The sequence below is a fragment of the Littorina saxatilis genome, linkage group LG4, assembly GCF_037325665.1.
Source record: "Littorina saxatilis isolate snail1 linkage group LG4, US_GU_Lsax_2.0, whole genome shotgun sequence".
Classification (NCBI taxonomy): Eukaryota; Metazoa; Mollusca; class Gastropoda; order Littorinimorpha; family Littorinidae; genus Littorina; species Littorina saxatilis.
This window is the reverse complement of record NC_090248.1, coordinates 49,830,454-49,852,875: the sequence shown is the minus strand read 5'-3', so window position 1 is coordinate 49,852,875 and position 22,422 is coordinate 49,830,454. Positions and strand designations below refer to the sequence as shown.

Sequence of the window (22,422 nt, the reverse complement as noted above, 5' to 3'; positions counted from 1 at the left end):
ACTGAATGTTTATTTAACCAGAAGAAAGCATTTTGCAATGTTTTCACCGAGTTAACATTTATCAAAGGGAATGTTTCTGCACTCTTTTGTTACGGTTTCTTGTCGTTATTTAGTGAATATCGTTTAGATTATTTGTTAGAGGTTTTATTTTTTAAGCAAGCCACCTTTTTTCAGTGTCAAGGACACAGAGATAAAATATTTCTTTATGATGACTAACCTTTTTTTTCTGAAACTGGAAATATTTTTATAAAAGAGAATTGCGAAAAAAAATGTTAAGATGCTTTTCATTTGTTTTGCCCTCTTTTATTCATTTATTCCTTTGCCTTTCTCGGTCCAGATTATATTTATTTGTATGATCTTTCATTCGTGAAGGCAAATTGATTTTGCCATGATCATTTGATGCCAACATTTGTCATATGAATGTTCTGAATATTATTTTCATTTAGGTTGTTGTGCTATGCGGCATTCATTATTACATTGTACATTTTTTCATTGTGTCATTGATGTCATCTGTCTTAGAAAAAAACAGCCATCATGAAAATAAAATTGGATACATGGTAATGTGAAAAAAGTTCTCATTGAAGGTGTGTGTGTGTGTGTGTGTGTGACAAACAGTCTTGCCAAGTTGCCCAAAGCCAACATTCTTACAATCGTCTCGATACTGATTTACCACTGCTGTGTCAAGGGGCATCACAGTGACAAGATACTTGTATGAACTAAGCAGTATAAAAAGTAAGCACTTATGAAACTAACTGTAACATAAGAAACAGAATGTGCTTTTTTGAAACAGAATGTACTTTTTTTGTGTCTTTTTTACAGAGCAAAAAATAAATGAAAAATTAAATGCAGATGGGAATATGATGGTTGTTCTAGAGAACCTTTAAAAGTTTTTATTGTGAGAAAAGTTAAAATCAAAATATCTTGGCAACATCAAAATAAAAACTACAGGCTCCATAACTCAAGGGAGACAAGCTAAATTACTTCCCTTCCACTAGAATTTGTTGTTCTTGAGGCGATGAATAATAACGAGGAAGAGAGAGAGAGAGTACAAATAGAAAGAGAAAGAATCTCACTCTAAGTTGACCATTCTACATGAAAACTATGCAAGTAGCACTGAAAACAAATGTGCAACTTTAAAGGAAAACAAAACAAAATCTCACTCCCAAAAAATGGGTAATTCCATCATTTATTCAACAGTTACAGAATAGTACAGTTGTGTTCCAAAATGCAGATAAATTCATTGTTCAATGTCCCTCTTAGTCTTTGTCTAACTTCTTTTGGTCTTTTGACTTCCAATTAATAACAATTTTTGTTACCAAAAAAACAAACAGAAAAAACTTAAAATATTATCCTCCAAGTTATCCTGTTAAATAGTGCACATAATTGCTAACTTTTTAATAATAGCAATAAATGGCGGTTTGAAGCTTAGAAAAACAAAGCACATGCACACGAAGACTGCATTGAACAAAAATTCCAGAAAAAAATGTACACAGAATCTTTCTATCTCTTTCTCAACAAGCACCAAAACCATATAAAATACTATCAGCACAACTATGACATTCTTTGTATACGAGTCCTAACACACTCAAGCAAATGAATGTGAACACAAACACACACACACATTTTGAGATGTAACAGCTTCCCATACAAAGTCCTCTCTTTCTCTTTCTCACTCACACACACACACACACACACACACATGCACAACAATTCCTCATCTCCCAATCTGATTGGTAGCTGAGAGCTTGCGGAAGTTGTTGAAAATGTCAAGATACTGCGAAACAGTGATGGAAGGCGAGTACAGCTCGTCCTGTCGGTTCTTGAGGATGGGCGGGGGTTGGTCGGCCACACTCCCCACCACCGACTGCAGCAGTTCTTTCATCAGCCCCCAGCAGTCCACTGCCACCATGCACGGGCAGTACTCCACCTGGAGACAGAGGATAACACGTAGTTTAGCCCCCACAAAAGTTTCTTGTTTCTGATTTCTCGGCCGACTCTATTTCTTACTCACGACCCTAGAACTGTTCTTTTGACTCTTCAAGAATCATATTTATTATAAAGGACAAAATTTGATTTTGCAGACTTTGAAGGGAAACTTACTCTTCCCGGACATCCGTGGATAATGGAACTGACCTAATGTCCCGAATATTTTGGCCTTGTCATCGGAAAAAAACACAATTTTTGTGTGAGTCCTTACGTGCTAAGATCACCACACTGTCTTTGTCTCAGTGTAACAAGATAAGAAGCCAATCAAAGAAAAAACAAAAACAGAAACAATTAGTCAAATTATGAGGGGGTCTTAAACGGTGGGTTCCACTGTACCCGAACACTGTCTCACCTCTACAATGATTCCCTTGAAGCTGCCAGCCAGAGATGCGGAACCCACTTTGAGGATGAAGTCGCCCAGCTCGTAACGCTGCCCTTTGGCCTCCATCTTGGCATTCTTGCGCTGCTGGTAGTAGTTCTTGAGCTGGTGCATGAGGCCGTCAAACAGCGTGTCTGCCGTGAGACACAGGCTGGTATCTGTGATGGCAAAGCAGGATGCGGGCTGCTCACTGTTGTGCAAGATGTACACTGTCTTGGGCTGAACTGTTGAGACGTTACAAGTAAAATATTACTACTAAACAAAAAATCAGGTAAGTTGCAGTGTCATCTTTGAAGTGAACTCACAACATTCATATATCAGAGCCACGATTTTTTGCGGATTGCTTGCAGTGATCACTGAGCTTGCGTTTATTTTCCCAGGCTCAAGTGACCTCAAGTCAAACTCTCATGGCCTCAAAATAACTTCAGGCCAGCGATCATTGCAGCAATGAATCGTAAACTCCGATGTGCATATTTTGGAATGAAAAAGGGCATCCTAATTCCTATCGAGAGGACACTGTATAACATACATATTGATGTGAATTTACTCGCTACGATCGCTGGTTTTTTTCTTCCAACTTGGCACTGTGTCATTGTCTGCCTCACCATCAAGGGCACAACTCTTCCACAATGCGAGGAAAGCCTAACAAAGTTATTTCTGGAAAACATCTATTTCAACATCAAGGCATTTTTTGCAAATCTTCTCCTAAAAAGCAGAAATCATTTTCTATAATTAACATCACAGACGATGGGACATCTCTTCATTAAAATGTAAGAAATGTACAACAATTCTTGTACCAAACTACCATCATGCAATTTCTTACTGGAACTGGAAGTGAAACTGTGTGAAAAAATTTACTTTTTGGCAGTACTATCAACATTAGGTATTACTTACATGTTTCATTATTCAAAACTAAACAAACAAAAATGAACAACTTTAAAAAGAGAGAGGAACTGACGTACAAGGGTCAAGCAAGTGTCTGGTCTCTCCCAATATCTCCTAAACTCCCTCCACCCCTTCATTTTTGCATTTCATGCATGATTTTATGACAAACCATTAATGCTGGTCTGCAGAATGGACTGAAAGGTGTCACAGTCGACGCAGAAGTGTCCAGACCGGAGGGCCCCCAGCAGTTCAATCTGCCTCTGTAGTATCTCCACCACTGCCTGCCCGCTCTTCCCGTCCGGTACTGGGTAAGAATACACACTGCAAAAATGGAGTCAGATCAAGTTACACACTGTCAATAATTGCAACACCCCAACAGAATTAATTCAGACCAACACCAAGCATTGTAGATTTAAATACATGTTAAAAAATAGAAAGTTGCACATTTTGAAAGTGTGTGGCCTGAAATCCCTCTTCAGAAAGCTAACACAGGATTTTGATTCTTGTTTTATCCATAGAACTCGGTAACACTTACTTTCAAGAGCTTGGAATGATGGTTGATCACTTGATGCATTCTTGCAATATAAAATGTATAACAATGAGGCGAGAAATTAAAGTGTCCCTTCTGAAGTGTTCCAAAGAATCGTTGATGCTGATGGTTTATCGGTCTGCATGGGAGCCAGATTAATTAGGGTGCTCATAAAGCGTGCAGTTATTTACATACCAAGTCACTCCCATGGCAATCGTTCAATACAGAACAGATGAAAGAGGGATAGTTGACCGGTAGTCGATCAGACAGCCAAACTGAAGGAGGCTGACATGTTGGTTATTAAAATGTCCACCCGGCATGAAGTCGGAACAAAGAATTTAATTAGTACAACTGATATAGTTTGGTCGATTCAAAAAATAAAAACGTTAACCATATTAACGGGATTAGATGGCTTTTACCGAAAACAAAGTAATTTTCAAGATGGAAAAGGGTAGGTTGTTGCTGCAAGTTAAAAACGTGAAATGATAATTTCCGCTGCGCATGCGCGATACGTCGGGTGCACGTTTTCCGGTACTTGCTTGCCGCTTGGACTTACCTTTCTTCTCAGCGCCCGAGTTTGCTACGATAAATCATTCACGATGGCGGTAAGTGTATTGTTGTAATTGAATTCGCAAACTTTGTGTTATAAGGTTGTAAATGCGAGCATGTAAGACTTCAAGACTTGCGTGCCTGCCACACATCTATCACTCTTTTCGAGTCGGTATCCACAACCGGCTCTGCATGATCTGTAGACTGAGAAAATAAAGAAGCAGAATTCTAGAATTGATTACAATTGTTGAAATTATCATTAACCCTGTCGTTGTTTTGTCTCCGTTCATTACTAAAACAATTAGGCTCGAAAGGCACATTCTCAGTTAAGTGCAACATTTGGTGAAAGAATTTGGATTTGCTAAATCAGTAACTAAATCAGTCTTAATGTGGGCCAGAGGGTGATACTGTACAAATATTAATCAATGCTCTTATTAACTTCTTATAAACAGTGAATAATATGGACGAAAAAGGACAATTATGAAGACATGATATATGTGATAATCATTGATAATGATATGGGACAGAAATGTTTTTACTTTTGTTTTGCTAAAGCATTTGATTTTGAGCAGACACTTTCACTTCAGCTTGGCATGCCCGACAATTTACATGAGAATTTGGAATTACCTCCTTGAGAGGGACGGGTAACATTAAAAAAGTAACATGCTTGTGGATCAGGCAGAGAGGTCTGTCAAAAAAACCAACCCACCTGAGTGTTAATGCTTATTTCTGTCAATGGAAATGTGTTTTAACTGTTCAGTCTGATGATGAAGGATTTCTGTCTTTAATTTCATTGTGTTAGATTTGCCACTGTGCTAGCACTATACCTGCCTGAGAAACAGATACTAGAGCCAAAGGATTTCAAGCTGATATATATCATGATAACCATGTTCGACAGGCTGTGCATGTAACTTGTAAGTCTTAGAGTTAGACTGCTATACCATCACCACACTGTAGCGGTCGAATAAGAAATCTAAGGAAATCACTGCAGTTAACTCTTCCAATCCCATTGGTGAAATAGGGATCGGTTTGAATGTTCAGTGTGTTAGTTTGTTAAACACTAGAACTTGTAGTTGTAGACATGATTAAGATGTATTGCGCCTTCAGATTTGACACCGTTTTGTTGCTTTCAGACCTTGCCGATGAACCCCAAGCCCTTCCTGAATGGGTTGACCGGCAAACCAGTGATGGTCAAACTCAAATGGGGCATGGAGTACAAGGGCTACCTGGTATCTGTTGATGGATACATGAATCTTCAGGTATTTTGATATCAGTCATCAGTCTGTGTTTAACTCAAGAACTAAGTCAGTGATGATACTTAGATGGAAAAAGTCATAAAAGTAAAAACCTTAATTCTAATTTTGCACGATTACCCTTCACCGTGGACGACCCAGAGCCTCACAAAATCGTCTATATCTCTTAAACTATTTGGATTTTTTAATTGAGACTTCATGTAATCTCCAATCACCATACGACCTTCCCATTGCCCAACTTTGGGAAGATTATCTTTGTAAACAAACAAATCAACGATGACCTAATTTTAACTACACAGTCCGGATGATGTGGGCCGTAGACGACCCATATGGAATTACGTAAGGAATTTTACGTTGTTTATCCTGTTTGGGATGATGTGGGTCGTGTACGACCTATACTTTGTAAAGAGGCGGCAAAACGTTTATCCCTATTCGGATGGCATGGGGCTTGTACGACCCATACTTTGATCGTTGAATCCTTCTTTGGAAAGTATGGGTCGTACACGACCCACATCATCTGGACTGTGTAGTCCGAAGCGTGATCCGGTGAAGGTCATAGATTTGTATGTCTATGTTGTACATGTATGCTCTTATGAACCCTGTGTTTTGCATGGCTAGATGACATCACAAGTGTCACACTCACTGATGGGGAAGAACTGCCTGTGTCATTCCAAGTATTTGAATTGAAGTGAAGGGTTGTTCAGAAAATACACATATAAATATTATGAACACTAACTTTAGCTAACCTGGATCGTGCTGTAACAAATACTCAAGTTAGCTCCTTTTATCCTGCCTACCTTCAACAAATGATTTCCTTCTCTGAGCTACTGAGCATGAGCAGTTTTAATTTCATTCAGAATATTTGATGAAGATTGATGATGAATTTGTTCCAGTTGGCGAACACAGAGGAGTTTGTGGATGGCATGCTGGCTGGCAACTTGGGAGAAGTTCTGATCAGGTATGTATTGATGCTAAAAGAAGCCCAAAGCGAGTGGCGAGTTTCTTGTAGTTGTATGGTGCATGTACTTGTATTTTGGATTGTATCACACTTGTTGATTGTATTTTATTCTATTTTTGACTCACATGCGAAGCAAAAGTGAGTCTATGTACTCACCCGAGTCGTTCGTCCGTCCGGAAAACTTTAACGTTGGATATTTCTTGGACACTATTCAGTCTATCAGTACCAAATTTGGCAAGATGGTGTATGATGACAAGGCCCCAAAAAACATACATAGCATCTTGACCTTGCTTCAAGGTCAAGGTCGCAGGGGCCATAAATGTTGTCTAAAAAACAGCTATTTTTCACATTTTTCCCATTTTCTCTGAAGTTTTTGAGATTGAATACCTCACCTATATATGATATATAGGGCAAAGTAAGCCCCATCTTTTGATACCAGTTTGGTTTACCTTGCTTCAAGGTCAAGGTGCTCTTCAAAGTTGGATTGTATACATATTTTGAAGTGACCTTGACCCTGAACTATGGAAGATAACTGTTTCAAACTTAAAAATTAGGTGGGGCACATGTTATGCTTTCATCATGAGACACATTTGGTCACATATGGTCAAGGTCACTTTGACCCTTATGAAATGTGACCAAAATAAGGTAGTGAACCACTAAAAGTGACCATATCTCATGGTAGAAAGAGCCAATAAGCACCATTGTACTTCCTATGTCTTGAATTAACAGCTTTGTGTTGCATGACCTTGGATGACCTTGGGTCAAGGTCACATGTATTTTGGTAGGAAAAATGTGTAAAGCAGTTCTTAGTGTATGATGTCATTGCTAGGTTTAGTTATTTGACCTCATGTAAAGGTCAAGCATGTGAGTCGTATGGGCTTTGCCCTTCTTGTTTGCAATTCATGTGTGCAGTATTGGCTGAATACCTGCTGTTTGCAGTCTAATCAGCCGAATATATATATATATGTCTGACAATCCACTGCAGAGTAATTACATCATGGAATGTAGTTTCTTCTTTTCTGCACTTTTTTATTGTTGTAATGTCAGAATTTTGACTGTTATTCGAGACGTCTCAACTAAAGCCCATACCTCTGTTCTGTTTTGCAGGTGTAACAATGTGATGTACATCCGTGGTGTTGAGGAAGAAGATGAAGAAGGAGAGATGAAGGACTGAATCATCGTTGCAGCTTTCAACTATCATTACCCCAGCATTTTCATTTCATGTTCATCCAGTGCCACTCATTCACTGGATTATTTTGTAAACATTTCACATTATCTCATGTGTATGTTGTAATCCTGTGTAAAGATTAGTTCTTGCAGCAATTTTTGTGTTCAGAATGATATTTGTATGAGCAGTACCAACGTTGTTTGAACTTGTTTGGCACCTGTTGCCATCAGAAGTGTCGTTCGTGTGTGTGTGAGGACTGAGTGGGTGGGTAAGATGGAATGTGTGTAGACAGAACAGTCATTGTAATTTGTTGTATAAGATTTTAGTTGTAATCATCTGAACTTGCTAATAAAGATTGGACAGTGGCCATGTCTGTCAAGAGTGTTTTGTTCACTTATTATTCAAACCTCATGAGTGAATGCAAATGATATCACTAAAATATCATAATTTTAACATTTCTGAAGGTACTATTATATGTATTTTTGGATGTAGCAGATTGTGAAGTCTTTGAAACATCGTTTGTATATCACTCGACATGCATAATTTTTAGAGTATGATCACTTTTATCTCTTCCAATGCCTTTTTTTCAAAATGGGGGTTTTGCAAAAATGACGTGGTCAATTGTTTAAATTTTTGTATATGTGATTGTGTAGATTCTGCTCAGTATTGTGTAATTTTGAGGGGTTAAAATTGAGCAGATGCTCCAGGAATTATGTTAATGCAAATTGAGAAACGGATCAATTTTAGCTTACGACAACGTAATGAAATTACGCTATTTCCAGACATATCGGAAAGACACGTTACAATGAAGACACATCATCACAACAAACGTAAACCAGGGATTTATACCACTTCCTCTTCGTTTATGGGCTTAGACTCCCGCGTTCACTCATGTTTTTAGCACGGGTGGATTTTTACGAGTATGACGGTTTTACCCCGCCATTTAGGCAGCATATGCCGATCTTGGGGGAGGCATGCTGGGTATTTTTTTGTTTCTATAACCCACCGAACTCTGACATGGTGGATTACAGGATCTTTTCCGTGTGCACTTGGTCTTGTGCTTGCGTGTACACACGAAGGGTGTTAAATCACTAGCAGGTCTGCACATAAGTTGACCTGGGAGATGGGAAAAATCTCCACTCTTAACTCACCATGCCGGCGGGAGCGACCGGGATTTGAACTCGCGACCTCCGGATTAGGAGGCCGACGTCTTACCACTGCGCCCGTCATACCACTTCCAAAATAGGCCCTATGATTGTATTTGATGGGTTAGATACCCCATTCAATGACCCAACCCTCATTTATACAATTCTTGGCATGTCATCATATTCAAAATCAAGATTGATTTCTCTCTTCTTTTTTTTTTTACACTTGTTTTAACATTCTAAAAATCACAGACGAATTATGAGCAAAGAGCTTTTGGGGTCAATCGCTGTCGACTATTTTTAATGCCCTGTGTATTTTTGACATCTGTCATGTTCTCGACATCATCTTGTTTCAGTCAAGGCTAGCCGAGACTCTTTCGTGTGCGTAGGGGTGCACGATTTGTGTGGGTTATATATGCATGTCAGCGTGCGTCTACAGACGTTTGTGACTGTGTGTGCATGAATGGTATGTGCTGGCTGGTGGGTGTTTGAATGCTTGGAGCTGCTTTCATGGAGACACTCAAAAAATGCACACACCCAGCTTATCACAGTTATTCCCTGCAAGACAAAAGACATGCAGAAGCAAGTGGTTTTCTTTTCAAGCATGTTAATTTATGACGAGCTTTTGATCATAATGTACAAAATGTTAATTCACAAAAATGTCCACATCTTCTGGTAGGCGGGTTTTAAAACTTGGACTGGCACATCCACCTGACATTGAAGCATCTGGCTAACAGCTCGACGAATCTGAAACATAAGACACATAATTTCTTCCATAAGGTATAGTTAAGAACACTATACAAACAGGACACAAGTATGTACCCTGTTGTAGCATGGGGCAAGCTCAAGGGAAATCACTCTGATTGCGACTACTAGTCTGCGCAAAACCGGTCAGTATCGATAGTCCAGACATAAAACTTGATGTTCCACCGATAACTTGGTCGCAGGCTAGTAATAAATCTAAATCAGTAAAAGAGAAAATCTTGTGAACTTCAGCCAAGAAAACCTTTCTGCTTTAGAAAGAGTGCACCACTTGCGATATTCATATTTTCACAGATGTTCCATCTCAACGGAACAGTAAAAAACATGTAAACCTACCTGTAAACAGCTCGGCTTGAGAGGAAAAAACTACCCACCCTCCGAATCAATCAGTACACACGGAGAGCCACAAATTCTTAAGGACGAAAGACTGCTTCGGATCAATTTACTTTGCCTACTGATTTGTTCTTTTTTTCTCCTTTCTGTAAATTGTAAGTAATTGGGGAACTTCAAGAACAGGATTCTTCGTCATTTTGTGCAAAAGAGTCTGCTTGTGAAGAGAAAGAATGACAAAGTCCGTCACAACATACAAATAACGTCACTAAAAAATCGTCATGCTTGCCCTATTGCCTGGCTTCCCACACTGCATAGGTACCTGAGACTAGGGGAGAGAAACTGGAAAAAGCACTGATATATATATTGCTCCTATTCGTGACTTTGCAGGTAATCTATAACAAGAAAATTTTCACAAATGTGGAGCTTTTGGCAAGAAAGCTTTTTCCAATAATTTGCATTGAGATTTCCCTTTAGTTTTATATGACTATCATGCAGGGGTGTCGTTTGGGTCGGCCCTTCGGCCAATCGCCGATTTTTCTTTACTTTGGCCGAAACTTTCATGTCCCTATCGGCCAAATGTCCGAAGAGTATCGGCCAAAGGCAAAGTTTGTCCAGTTTTGTGTATTGGTCAGGCTTTGATTGCTAAAACTTCTGCCTATGTACTTAGTCAACTGACTGACGTTTAATTCCTTCGCGAATACCAAAAACGAAATATCAATGTTTTGAACGGAAGCCATTGCCGAAAATTATAGTTGCCAGAGTGGTTTCCCTTGTACAAGGGAAACCACACTCTCAGCGTTCGCCGGTTCGCGATAGTTTATCAGTGCTTTCGATTTGAATTTGAACATCATTTCACAACCAAAAAAGAAAAATCTAAATTGGCCAAGGTTTGCTACCCTTCGCCAAGGTAAGTGATTCCGGACAAAATGACAGGAACACCGCGAATGTGGACTGTGAGTGGGAGTAGGCCTAGTGTTGTCGAGTCGATCGAAGCAGACGATAGTCGCCACAAATCGAAATCTGCTGAGCCAGAGAATGAAAAGCGTCCTCCAAATCGTGGTTTCCAAGCAAAATGGCCCCACCCTACACGGTCTTTTATTGGTGTTTTACCAGTCATGTTTCCCAAGGCTTGTCAAGATTTGCACAAGATTGGAAGATTTTTACTTTCAAGAAATTAAAGTTAAAGGTTTGAAAAAGTTTCAGAGAACTGGTGTCTGTTGTAGTTAAATCAGCAAAGCTGATTGTTTTCGTTGCAGTATGCAACATATAATCCCGGGGCGGATTAGGGGGGGGGGTGTGTGTGTGTGTGTTACGGGGGTTCCGGACCCCCACCCCCCCACCCTTTTTTCTGTCTGTAAAGCCGGGGAAAGAGTTAATTGTTTAATTGTCACAGTATGCGACATGTCTTCCATCTAACCATACTGTATGATGTCGGGAGCAGATATCAGTAAAGATAAATTGCAATTATTTAATACATAGGTTAAAAGAAATAATGAGTGGCTGCTGACACCAGTTGATCATGGTTAAAATCAAGGATAAGCCACAAATTGTTTATAAAATACATGTAGCTACTATTCATCAGCTTCAGGGGGGCTTTGCCCCCCAGACCCCCCAGGTTGTACCTCCCCCCCCCCCCCCCCCCCCCCCCCCCCTGGCTTAACACTATTGTGACTAGCATTGCCACGGCGTTAACGTCCTGCCTGCCCAAGCTTGCCACCAAGAATCTTCCCAAAAAACAGTAACTGTAAAGAAATCTGTCTAGCAAGCTTGAATTAAGTCCAATCACCACCAAATTGTGTATACTAATTAAAAAATGGATGCCCAGTTCAGTCGTGCTATTTATAAGTTTGTCACGCGATTTGTTTTAGCAAAGGGGGGGGGGGGGGGGGGGGTGAAAGGGGGATAATTTGGTTTTTTTTGTGTGTGTGTTTTCTTTTCCACTGCTTTTTTAAAAGTTATTTTTTAACAGAAAGTATTATAAATAATGTTATAACCAAACAAGGTGTAAAACCTATGAATTAGCTGAAATGTTGTTAAAATTCTACACAGAAATAAGGAGACAGTACAAAGAAAAAAACAAGCAAATCCCGCATTCACTCACAGCATCCTGACTCAAATGAAACAAAACTGTGACACTCACCAAATGATGTCTAGGTAATCCATATTGAATATAAGTCACATTTTCACAACAAAGTCCCAACTGTACACCTATGAACATTTCCAAAAGGATTAGGAGGCTCCAGCCATCCATTGTTATCAGTGCTGCAACGCCCCCCTTGCAACTACACAGTTCCAAGGTCCATGCAGTACCACCCTACCACGTGTAGTTTGCCGACTCATACTAGCAACAACAGGACTGTTTCTTCCTCAATATCACTGCTATTATTTCATTTCATTTCATTTTCATTACTTTATTGTCCCATCGCTGGGAAATTCGGGTCGCTTCCTCCCAGTGGAAAGCTAGCAGCAACGGAGTCGCGCTACCCAAGTGTCTGCGTGTTTAGGTGTATTCAGCCACCTGCACTTATGGCAGAATGACCAAGGTCTTGGAATCATGATCTACAGGATCCTCAAGATCCAACATCCGGAGAATCTCCTCCCGTGACAAGGCTCGCCTTCGATTCATTTTTTTTGTTCGAAAAAACCACTCAAATCTTCTCTAATTTGCACATGGCGGAAGGGCAAGTCACGTGTATCAAGGGAAACAACTCAATTTATTGCAAGCTTCAAAAACCGGGAAGCAATCCCGAGTCGTGTACCTTGTATGTCTGTTACTAAAATAGTCACTTCCCGTCCGTGGGCGTGTCAGCGCTGTTACTAATTTAGTCACCTCCCGTCGCGAAAGTGTTAACTGCTCCGCCCCTGTAATCTGTGTTCTTAAACACGTCACGGCCAATCCGGCCTCTCCCATAATGCAACAGAAAAAGGGGCGGGGCTTAGCAAAAATAGCACAACGCGTGGCACGCGATGTAAACACGAACAGGCCAAAGTGCACTGGGCACGCGGGGGCATCAGGGCGCTCTAATAAATCAGCTTCAATGTTTTTGTCAATAAAAAAAGCACAAGATAGTGTCCACAAGCTCTTTGTTTGGATTTCCTTCTCCCAAAAATGTTTTAACCTTTTGAACTTGGGCGTAAATAAGATCAATTTCCTCTCTCTCACCGCTAAACTGAATTTTACCATCTGGCTTTCTGTCTGTGCGAGCAGCATTTCTTCTTTTAACAGCTTCTTCAGAGTTTTTCACATATTTTCGTTTCTGAACATTTGTGATATCTTGCATATTGATTGCGTATTTTGTTTATATTTACAATACAATTGAACTTTCACACAGAGAACCTTTGTGTCAAAGAAATCAGTCACACAGAGAGAAACAGAATAACAATGTCAAGGCTGTAGATGTCAGGCTAGTCAAACGGACAAAATGAAACTTAGTCTTGGTTGCTGTAACTCAGTCACCGCTATGATGGTACTTTCGCTGATATTGCAGAAAAACAACACAGAATCAGCCAAAACCGCGAACAATAAACAAGTTTAGTACGTCACAACGTCAATGAACAGAATTCTCGAGTCAATTTTTGCATCAGACTCTGACTAAGTGAGTGGGGCAAGCGTCAAACACCACTGAAATGAGGAGGGAAATCTTGGCGCATTTTTTTGGCGGAATACTTGAACAAACCAATCATTTTCAAACTGACCAAGGACAAAAACAGGCTTGTGAACCGAATGGTGAGGGGGGAGGGTACCTCGAAATGTGTGGGTGATGATTTCACATCACCAGTCCATTGCTGCAGTCTTAGTATAGTAGCTCCACCGACCACTGTCCCCTCCGCCCTCCCCCCTCCCGTTCGTTCCCCCTTTCAACCCCCTACCACCTTGGAATAAACTGCAGAAGACCATTTGCATATCCTGGATTCTTCCATTTGTGTTGCCAGGGGCGACCCAAGATCCGAGTCCCTTTGTTTCCCATGTCCACTTAGAACAAACCGAGTTTAGATTACCCCTTTCTGTTTTGAAAGTAAACTTGCCCATCCTGTGAGGCACTTTCAGGGACAGTAATTATAGTTAGCGGGATCATGTAGACGAAGTCAACGGTGATAATCTGCGTAGTGTATACGCATACTTTGGAACACGGTCTGTTATTCCACCCAGCGAGAGCCTCTAACACAATCAGTGTTGTTGACAGATAAAGGCGGGAAAACCTGAGTGTTTCACATTCCAACATCCGATGGTGATAGTAACTTAGTTAGGGCCAGGCTGCGGTCTGTAAGCTGTATTCAGCTGTGGAAATAAATGGCGAAATTTGATTTAACACTTCTCAACATTAACAGTGACCAGGAGAACGCAATAAGGAGACTATTTACTGAGAATCAGTGGCCATTTGAAACTCGAAGGTGTGTAATAAAAGATTCGACTTGTGTACCAAGAGGTGCTGGGCCATCATCGTGTGACCTCGATACATAGGCTGTCTCTCGTGTGTGTAGTACCGTTAGGGTGCAGACGTGGTTATCTGATCCTGGAGGCGATGGTGAAAGCGGAGACACGGGTCCTAGTACAGGGCTCTCCTCTGGTAGGCCAGTGTGCCTTTTGTTTTTGCAGCCCTTGTGTGACAAATCATCGCCAGAGGTGGCTAGGTACAGGCCAATTGCCACACCGCAGGAATTCCGGCGTTAGAAAAGTACTCTACAAGAAGTATTGGTCCATGCTAGACCGACGCGGTGCTTGGAATTGTGCATTGTACTTGGCGAAAAAGACGTCTTCCTTACATCAAGACAATCCAACACGGGTAAACATTAACCGAGAAATGATGCCCGACTGTGTGCTCAAATTAGTGAGAGAGCTTTATCCCAACCCCACAGGAATACCCTATCAAGGCCACAACTGGTGGTAAAGGTTAGTTGCATTTCTTTCTTCATATCCGATGTAACAAATACACATGCACCTGAGACAGCATGTTCTGGGACCAAATTGCCGCATGCCACGTGTTTTGCTATTTTTGGAACGCATGGTGTAAATCTGTGACGTCGGAGAGTGTTGACTCCGCCCTTTTCTTTGAACAAGATCCCCATTGAAATGTTTGTTTACAAATATCTTCTTTATTATGGAGAATTAACCTTATCTAAGCGCATAGGGCGGTAAATGTGTGAAAACCAGCTGTGTGAACAAAAAATCTGACACCGTAACTCATGCTTAACCGAGATATTAAAGAAAATGTAGGAGCAGTATTTGTCCGTTGCCTGCAAGAGGTTTGAAATGATTTGCCAACGCAGAAGGTCAGGCTCCTTATATACTCCTGCCGGGCCTTTAAGACAATGATTGCATGTATTGGTGTTCCCCTCTTGAGTCTTGTGCTCCAATGTTGCGGTGACTTTGTATGAACCAAAACAATAGCCGAACATTTTCCAAGATGTCCTAAAGCTTTCCGACAGTTTCGTCCAAATGTCCAAACATGAAAATGTCTAGCAACACCCCTGTCATGCCAGAGACTCTGTTAGCTATTTTTGCTGTTTCGTGTATGTGGTCCTCAAAAGATAGGCCCCCATCCACCACAACGCCTAAATCCTCAGCATTAGTGATTTCCAGAATACGACTATCCATCATATACGTTTCTTTTGGATTATTTTTACCAATGTGCAAAACTTTACATTTTTTGCTGTTAAATTTAATTTACCACTTTTCTGTCCACTGGGTTAACTTATTTATACTGTTTTGTAAGTGAGCAACATTTTACCTATGATAAAACAAGTGTTACAACAGTACACTCACTCTAGAACATGGAGGATGGAGGAATGACTTTCAACTGCCAGGGGTCAGCAGTGCTGCTTTTTCCGCTGCTGCCATCTCTCGTGCGATGAAGACAACAGCCGCAAACAGGGTGATGCTCTTCACCACTGACCTGTTGACAGTACAGCATTCGTGTCACTCGTCAGTCACAGAACATTGCTAAAGTGTGTGAATCTGTGATGCACCAAATGTAAGTTGTCCACACATATTACACTTACAGTCAGGCTGTCCGCTCATTAGAGTAGACTTTGTTTAATTACCATTACCAAGTAATCATGTACTACACATACAATTGTAGTTTCTTTGGTAGACATCACAAACGTACTGGAATCATATCAAAGAGTCACACACCGACACTGCTGTGTGTGTAGCAACAAATAGCCTAAGGCAAAAAAAAAAATTGTCTGTTTCTGGTCACCCGACCGACCCTAAATTTCGGCGCTGACCCTAAACTTTTTTTTTCCAAACTCAAAACTTCTTTTCTTTTTTCTTTTGGTGGTAAAGGACAGGGTGAGAAAAGGAACAACAAAAACGTGTGAAAACGAAAGTCCGCTGACGATTTGTAAATGTGTTGAGTGTCTTGTCTCTATGTATAGTGAATCCAGTCTCTTTGTGCGATTTTTAAAGTTAGTTTTATTGGTCTACATTTGGGGTAAAAATAAAAAAAAATCCCTACCTACCGACCCTATTTTTTTTTAGCCATGTTACCAGAAACAGACCATTTTTTTTGGGGCGGGGGGCCTAATGAACAATCATTGAATCAACACCGAAACGGCAAGCCAAGCCCTTGGGGAATTTCTAGCCTATCAATCAATCCATCCCAGTCGTGGATTTCACTAGATGACGGAGTCATTCACGTCTGGAAATGAGCGAGCACAAAATCGTAAGTCCCATCCAAAAGGCACCGAGACATTACAACTTGACTTGATCCGCTACACCAAGGACACAAGTGATACGCAGTTTTATTACTCCCATCGATTTCTTCTCATAACGAAATGGAGACATAGATTAGCAACATAACAATACGAACCACTTAAAAGGGTCAGTGTAGAGGCTTTTGATGAATTGCACGGGTTTCTGAGTTTTCCCCATGGCTGCAGTGCTCTCAATCCGAACACAGAGTCCTTTCAGTTTCAACGGCCCTCGTGCAGGAATAACCGGAAATCGACATAGCAATTTAGAGTTATCTCTCTTGTGCTACACAAGTATCCTCCATAGCTCAGGGGTGCCGCGACGCCGGGCGGCAGCGATTGTACTGTAAGCTCAGAGGTAGGCCTACCGTCGGCCTGAAATAAAATAAAACTTCTGTTTGTGTGTGTTAGTGTGTGTGTGTGTTTAATATTTCTGCGTGTTTAGTGTTCCTTGCAGAAAGAAGAATGCTTTGCAGAACAAAAAGTTTAGCCACGGTATTAACATACTAGAGGGGCGAACTCTGAGCAGAACTCTTGGGTTCGAAGATGAGACATATGAGTGCATAATTATGATGTTAAAAGATAGTATACCGAAGGCGCTATTTTTGGAAAGTTTTCTGACGATTTGGCCTTAAAAAGTTCAAGGGACAATCGCTGTACTGTAATTTAGAAACCTCTTCAATGATTTGCTCAAAACTGCTCTGAAACTATGCCAAATAATTAAATGAATTTTACTATCAGCTAGCAGTTTGCATCGCCCTGCTCTCCTGTCAGGAGTCAGGACTTCCGGTCGCCATTATTATTTATTTAGTCGTTTCCATAGATACCCACAAACATCACACACACACACACACACACACACACACACACACACACACACTTGAAACTCAATTAAACACACACACTTCTGTTTTCTCATTATTCCTTATTAGGCAGAGTGAAATAAACATTTTCAGTAATGAGAGCTCAGTCACTGCATGACGAGGATCGAGTTTTGTCATACTGCTAGAAAAATGATACCGCCATCAACAGATTTACTGTAAACTATCTTGTAATTGAACGGTATCGAGCAATCGCCCAACCCCTTCTTTAATTGTATCAACAACTGTGTATAAGGTATATTACCTTGTAAATGCCCACCCCCACCCCCACCCCCCACATTTGTTCAAAAGGTGTCAACATTTTTCTAGTTGATTCTAAACCTCTTGACAAAATACAGATATCATTCGAGTGAATAATGAGAAGATGCTGCAATTCAGTCATACCGTTGATTTCATACTTTTGCCACTGCAGTCTCTGGATAACCATGCCAAAAGTGGAAAAAAATTTGAGAGACCCATCTAAAGTTTTAGAGGTCGACCTTCTTTTTTTTTTTTAAGAGATCGAGGGAACGGACTGTTTTTTTGATTAAGCTATGTTTGACACGTATCTCATGACTTGTGGAATACTTCTGCGTTTATCCCGAACCCTTCTCTCCACAGAACCAACGAAAGGAAGACCATCAGGTGTTAAATTAATGCCCAGATTTTTAAAGTAGAGCATTTGAACGTGCTGTCATAAAGACAACTCTGAGAATATGTGTGAATACTTTACACGCAGTACATTGTTGGAGCTGCAGCTGTTTGTAAAGCGGCCTGATGTTAATTGTGCGAAGTCGACTGCGCGAAGGCTCGCCGCATAACGCTTTGGCACTGATATTTTTGTTGCTAAAAGACTTCGTGAAGTCAGCTTCGGGCTCAATAAAGGAAGGCCTTTAGAGGCAGTCTTTACCTGCCGAACGAGCTTGCCAGGTAGACGCAGAGGACAGCAGCCAGCCGCAGTGCAAATCATTACCGGTGTTTCTAAATTACAGCACAGCGAATATCCCTTGCATTTTTTAAGGTCAAGTTTGCCAGAAAGCTTTCCCAAGACGGCTCCTAAAGATTCTATTTACACCTTTGAGAAACTCTTTTCAGTGTCGTTTAAATAAACATGTAGGTGTCGTCTACTTACTGAATCCAGCAACAAAACCTTGTTCTGCACATAGAGCAGCCTGGCTGATATAATTATCTGGTACGTGTCCAACTGGAAGAATGCTCTTATTGGATGTAAAAAGCTGGATGGATCTATGGTGATGGACACGATAGTTAGTTAGTTAGCTATTGCTTTTCGGGTCCAGCGGACCATAATAGGCCAAATCAGGACCCCGATGGACACGATGCTTTACACGGGAAGGAAGGTATATCTTTAAAATCGGAAAGGAATGTTATGGTTGGAAGAAAGAATCGCAATTAAGGCCGCAGGAGGTAGGATTAAAGTCAAGAGCCTGCCGAAACAATGCCATCTCTTTGACTTGCAGATCCTAAAATGAATATGCAACCGCACGAAAGCACAATGACCTCTTGACTGACCTTGCTTGTTTGGAACGAATTTTAACCTCATCGCCGTGTTAACACAAGTCACAATTACGATCTGAGGTCAACGATCTTAGGTTGAAAAGCTCGGTATGTCTGAGACACATAAACAAACAAGGACAAAACAAATTTCTCTCAATAAATTCTACTTAATTTTTCGAATTTTGTAAAATCGGAGTCAATCCTTACAATCCATCACACACAAAACAAGTCGCGTAAGGCGAAAATACAATATTTAGTCAAGTAGCTGCCATTTTTCAGCAAGACCGTATACTCGTAGCATCGTCAGTCCACCGCTCATGGCAAAGGCAGTGAAATTGACAAGAAGAGCGGGGTAGTAGTTGCGCTAAGAAGGATAGCACGCTTTTCTGTACCTCTTTTTGTTTTAACTTTCTGAGCGTGTTTTTAATCCAAACATATCATATCTATATGTTTTTGGAATCAGGAACCGACAAGAAATAAGATGAAAGTGTTTTTAAATTGATTTGGACAATTTAATTTTGATAATAATTTTTATATATTTAATTTTCAGAGCTTGTTTTTAATCCGAATATAACATATTTATATGTTTTTGGAATCAGCAAATGATGGAGAATAAAATAAACGTAAATTTGGATCGTTTTATACATTTTTATTTTTTTTTACAATTTTCAGATTTTTAATGACCAAAGTCATTAATTAATTTTTAAGCCATCACGCTGAAATGCAATACCGAAGTCCGGGCTTCGTCGAAGACTACTTGACCAAAATTTCAACCAATTTGGTTGAAAAATGAGAGCGTGACAGTGCCGCCTCAACTTTCACGAAAAGCCGGATATGACGTCATCAAAGACATTTATCGAAAAAAGGAGAAAAACGTTCGGGGATATCAATCCCAGGAACTCTCATGTCAAATTTCATAAAGATCGGCCCAGTAGTTTGGTCTGAATCGCTCTACACGCACGCACGCACGCACGCACACACACACACACACACACATACACCACGACCCTCGTTTCGATTCCCCCTCGATGTTAAAATATTTAGTCAAAACTTGACTAAATATAAAAAGAAAAAAAGTGTGTTATCTGTAGCTTAGACTATTCCATAGCATAGTTGTAAATGTTGACAGCAGAAACTGCGACAACAACATATAGGCTTAGCCACCAAAACCAAAAACACAAGGTAGCAGAAACGGTAAGAATAACCACATGATTGTATAATATGTAGAGGTTACATGACGAGTCTCAGTGATTATTAAAAATAATGGTCGAAGTTAGCGGATCATGAAAAATGCGAGCTTTTCCTCCGTTCTTCAGTTATTCAAAGAAAAGAGGAGTTTTTTTGCGAAAGTTTGATCGAATCCTATTCACTCAACCAGTCAACCTGCGCAGGCGATCGATTAATGCGCGGTTGTATAGTTCCGTGCAAATCATTCCATTCTGTTAACACTTCTTGTCAGTTTTCCTATTTTGGACTAAAATCAAGTACACAGATATGCTGTTCTTCTGCTGTGGAGGCAAAGGCAGATATTGTGTGTTCTGTATATGGTTTGGTATCGCTTAGGATAATGTTCTTTCGTCAAATGGGACTAGCAGACGAACTTTTGCACCCGTGTTCCAACGTTAAAAACTATGAAGTTCAGTTTTCTGGGGAAAATAGTGTATGAAACCGCTTTATGTTGTTTAAATTGATGAGATGTGTGCATTTGGTTGCGTGTGATCTGTTTATTAAATGAAATATTGTTGAAAACTGACCGTCGGATTGCAGTCTGTTGTCGAACTGAAGAAACTGAGTGAAAAGAAGGGGAACTACTCTTGTCGCTAGACAAAGTATGAGTTACTTGCCTTGTGAAATTGCTTGTGATGAACGTTTGAGCACGGCAGATCTAGATTCAGAAAACAACCGAACTCATGGATTTTATATGGAGATTCATGTGTTCAGGCCTGTAGTTGTTAATTTAAATGCGGTATGTTTGTATTGTTTGCTCCAGAGATGTATACTTCGTACATTAGAGCGTTCGGAACTTTTCAGTCGCAAAAAGTAGTACCGAAACAGAACAACTTCTCAACCCATTGCACTATCGAGGATTCAGGCTGTTGCTGGGTCGTTATTTGTTTGGTTGCTGGGTCATTATCGAAAAATAACTAGCTCTACAAGTTTACAGAGGTAAAGAAGCAGAGGGGGGGAATAATACCCAATATTGACGGAATGTGTGATGATATCTTCTGCTGTGGTCTGTTGAGACAGTGATATCAAAATCGATTTTGATATCACTGTCGAAACAGACCAATAGCAGAAGATATCATCACACAGTCAGTCAATGTTAGATATATTGCTAATTCTCTGGACATTTTGTATTTACTGTAAAGAAATTACAAAAGTATTTGTCTCAGTTTTGGCTGTTCCATATCCCTCCCTCTGATTATTATTTCTTTTTGTTCAGTCTTTTCTTGTACTTTTCAGTATTTCAAAATGTCTTTTCTTTCAAAAAGTCTTTAGTCACTTGCTCAACTAAATTCTGGGATCATTACATTTTCATATATATTTGTTTGTTTTTAAATTTAGGTGTTTTTGTTTTTGAAGTGGGGAAGCAATAAAGAGGTCGTCGATATCAAAACTGATATCGACGGAAATGTCGTCGATATCACTTTTGCACTGAGCTCAGTTTTGCCCAATTGGCCAATGGAAATCCACGTAACATATGAAATAGCAATATTTGAAAGACAGATTTCACACACCATTGTGTTTTTCCCCTCCAAATCTGAGGGCCCCAAAGGGTTTAAAATCGTGATCGTGATTGGCGTTTTTTGACTTTTCTGTGACCGTGATTGCCGAAATTTCCATTTCTGTGATCGTGATGGGACTTTGCCCGTGATCCGTGATGACAAAAAAATCAAGTCTCGTGATCGTGATCGTCATTTGTTTTCGTGATCGTGATGGGCATTATTGCAAAGCATTTTATTTTCAACGTACATTTTTCACAGCTGTATCACTCTATGATCCTCTATTCGTCAAGGAGCCAATCCCGATTGAAGGGAAGCAACAACACATTCAGAAATATGATTTTGACAGAGATCCAATCAGAAGGCAAATTGCAAAAGTCTGCCAAACTTCATCCAATGGAAGGGCTTCGTGCAAAAGTTTTGAGTGCATTCAGTCAAATTCGAATTCGAAGATCAAAAATGGCGTGCAGCGGTAGGCCTACTGTCATCGAACTTCTGTTATATTTTGTGGATTCAAGCCAGACCAAAGCAGGCGGCGAGAATGCCTTCCTTCTGCGGGTCGGTCTTTCCGAAGACGAAATATCAAGGTATGTTGATCTATGTTGCTCTATGACTGTTCTGAATGAAGGCAAAGATCTTGAAATTTGTTCAAGATCTTTGAGTTTGAGTGAGATCATTGACATT

At 40.3% G+C, this 22,422-nt stretch overlaps 2 protein-coding genes and 1 long non-coding RNA gene across 3 annotated transcripts; 1 reads left to right on the top strand and 2 right to left on the bottom strand.

The window, feature by feature from the left end:
- Window positions 1–1,170: 1,170 nt before the first annotated feature.
- Window positions 1,171–4,122, bottom strand: LOC138964989 (mediator of RNA polymerase II transcription subunit 20-like). The gene is made up of 4 exons (XM_070337113.1): window positions 3,975–4,122; window positions 3,420–3,571; window positions 2,339–2,589; window positions 1,171–1,927 (listed from the first exon to the last, which is right to left on the bottom strand). The coding sequence occupies exons 1-4, from the start codon at window positions 3,986–3,988 to the stop codon at window positions 1,715–1,717; spliced, it is 630 nt and encodes a 209-aa protein (XP_070193214.1). The 5' UTR covers window positions 3,989–4,122; the 3' UTR covers window positions 1,171–1,714.
- A 139-nt stretch (window positions 4,123–4,261) lies between these two features.
- On the top strand, window positions 4,262–8,098 carry LOC138964991 (small nuclear ribonucleoprotein F). The gene is made up of 4 exons (XM_070337114.1): window positions 4,262–4,384; window positions 5,462–5,587; window positions 6,475–6,539; window positions 7,647–8,098. The coding sequence occupies exons 1-4, from the start codon at window positions 4,262–4,264 to the stop codon at window positions 7,711–7,713; spliced, it is 381 nt and encodes a 126-aa protein (XP_070193215.1). The 3' UTR covers window positions 7,714–8,098.
- A 1,333-nt stretch (window positions 8,099–9,431) lies between these two features.
- LOC138964992 (uncharacterized) lies at window positions 9,432–16,915 on the bottom strand. Its single transcript, XR_011455259.1, has 3 exons — window positions 16,760–16,915; window positions 15,712–15,841; window positions 9,432–9,599 (listed from the first exon to the last, which is right to left on the bottom strand). It is a non-coding gene; the product is annotated as an uncharacterized lncRNA (long non-coding RNA).
- Window positions 16,916–22,422: the final 5,507 nt, after the last annotated feature.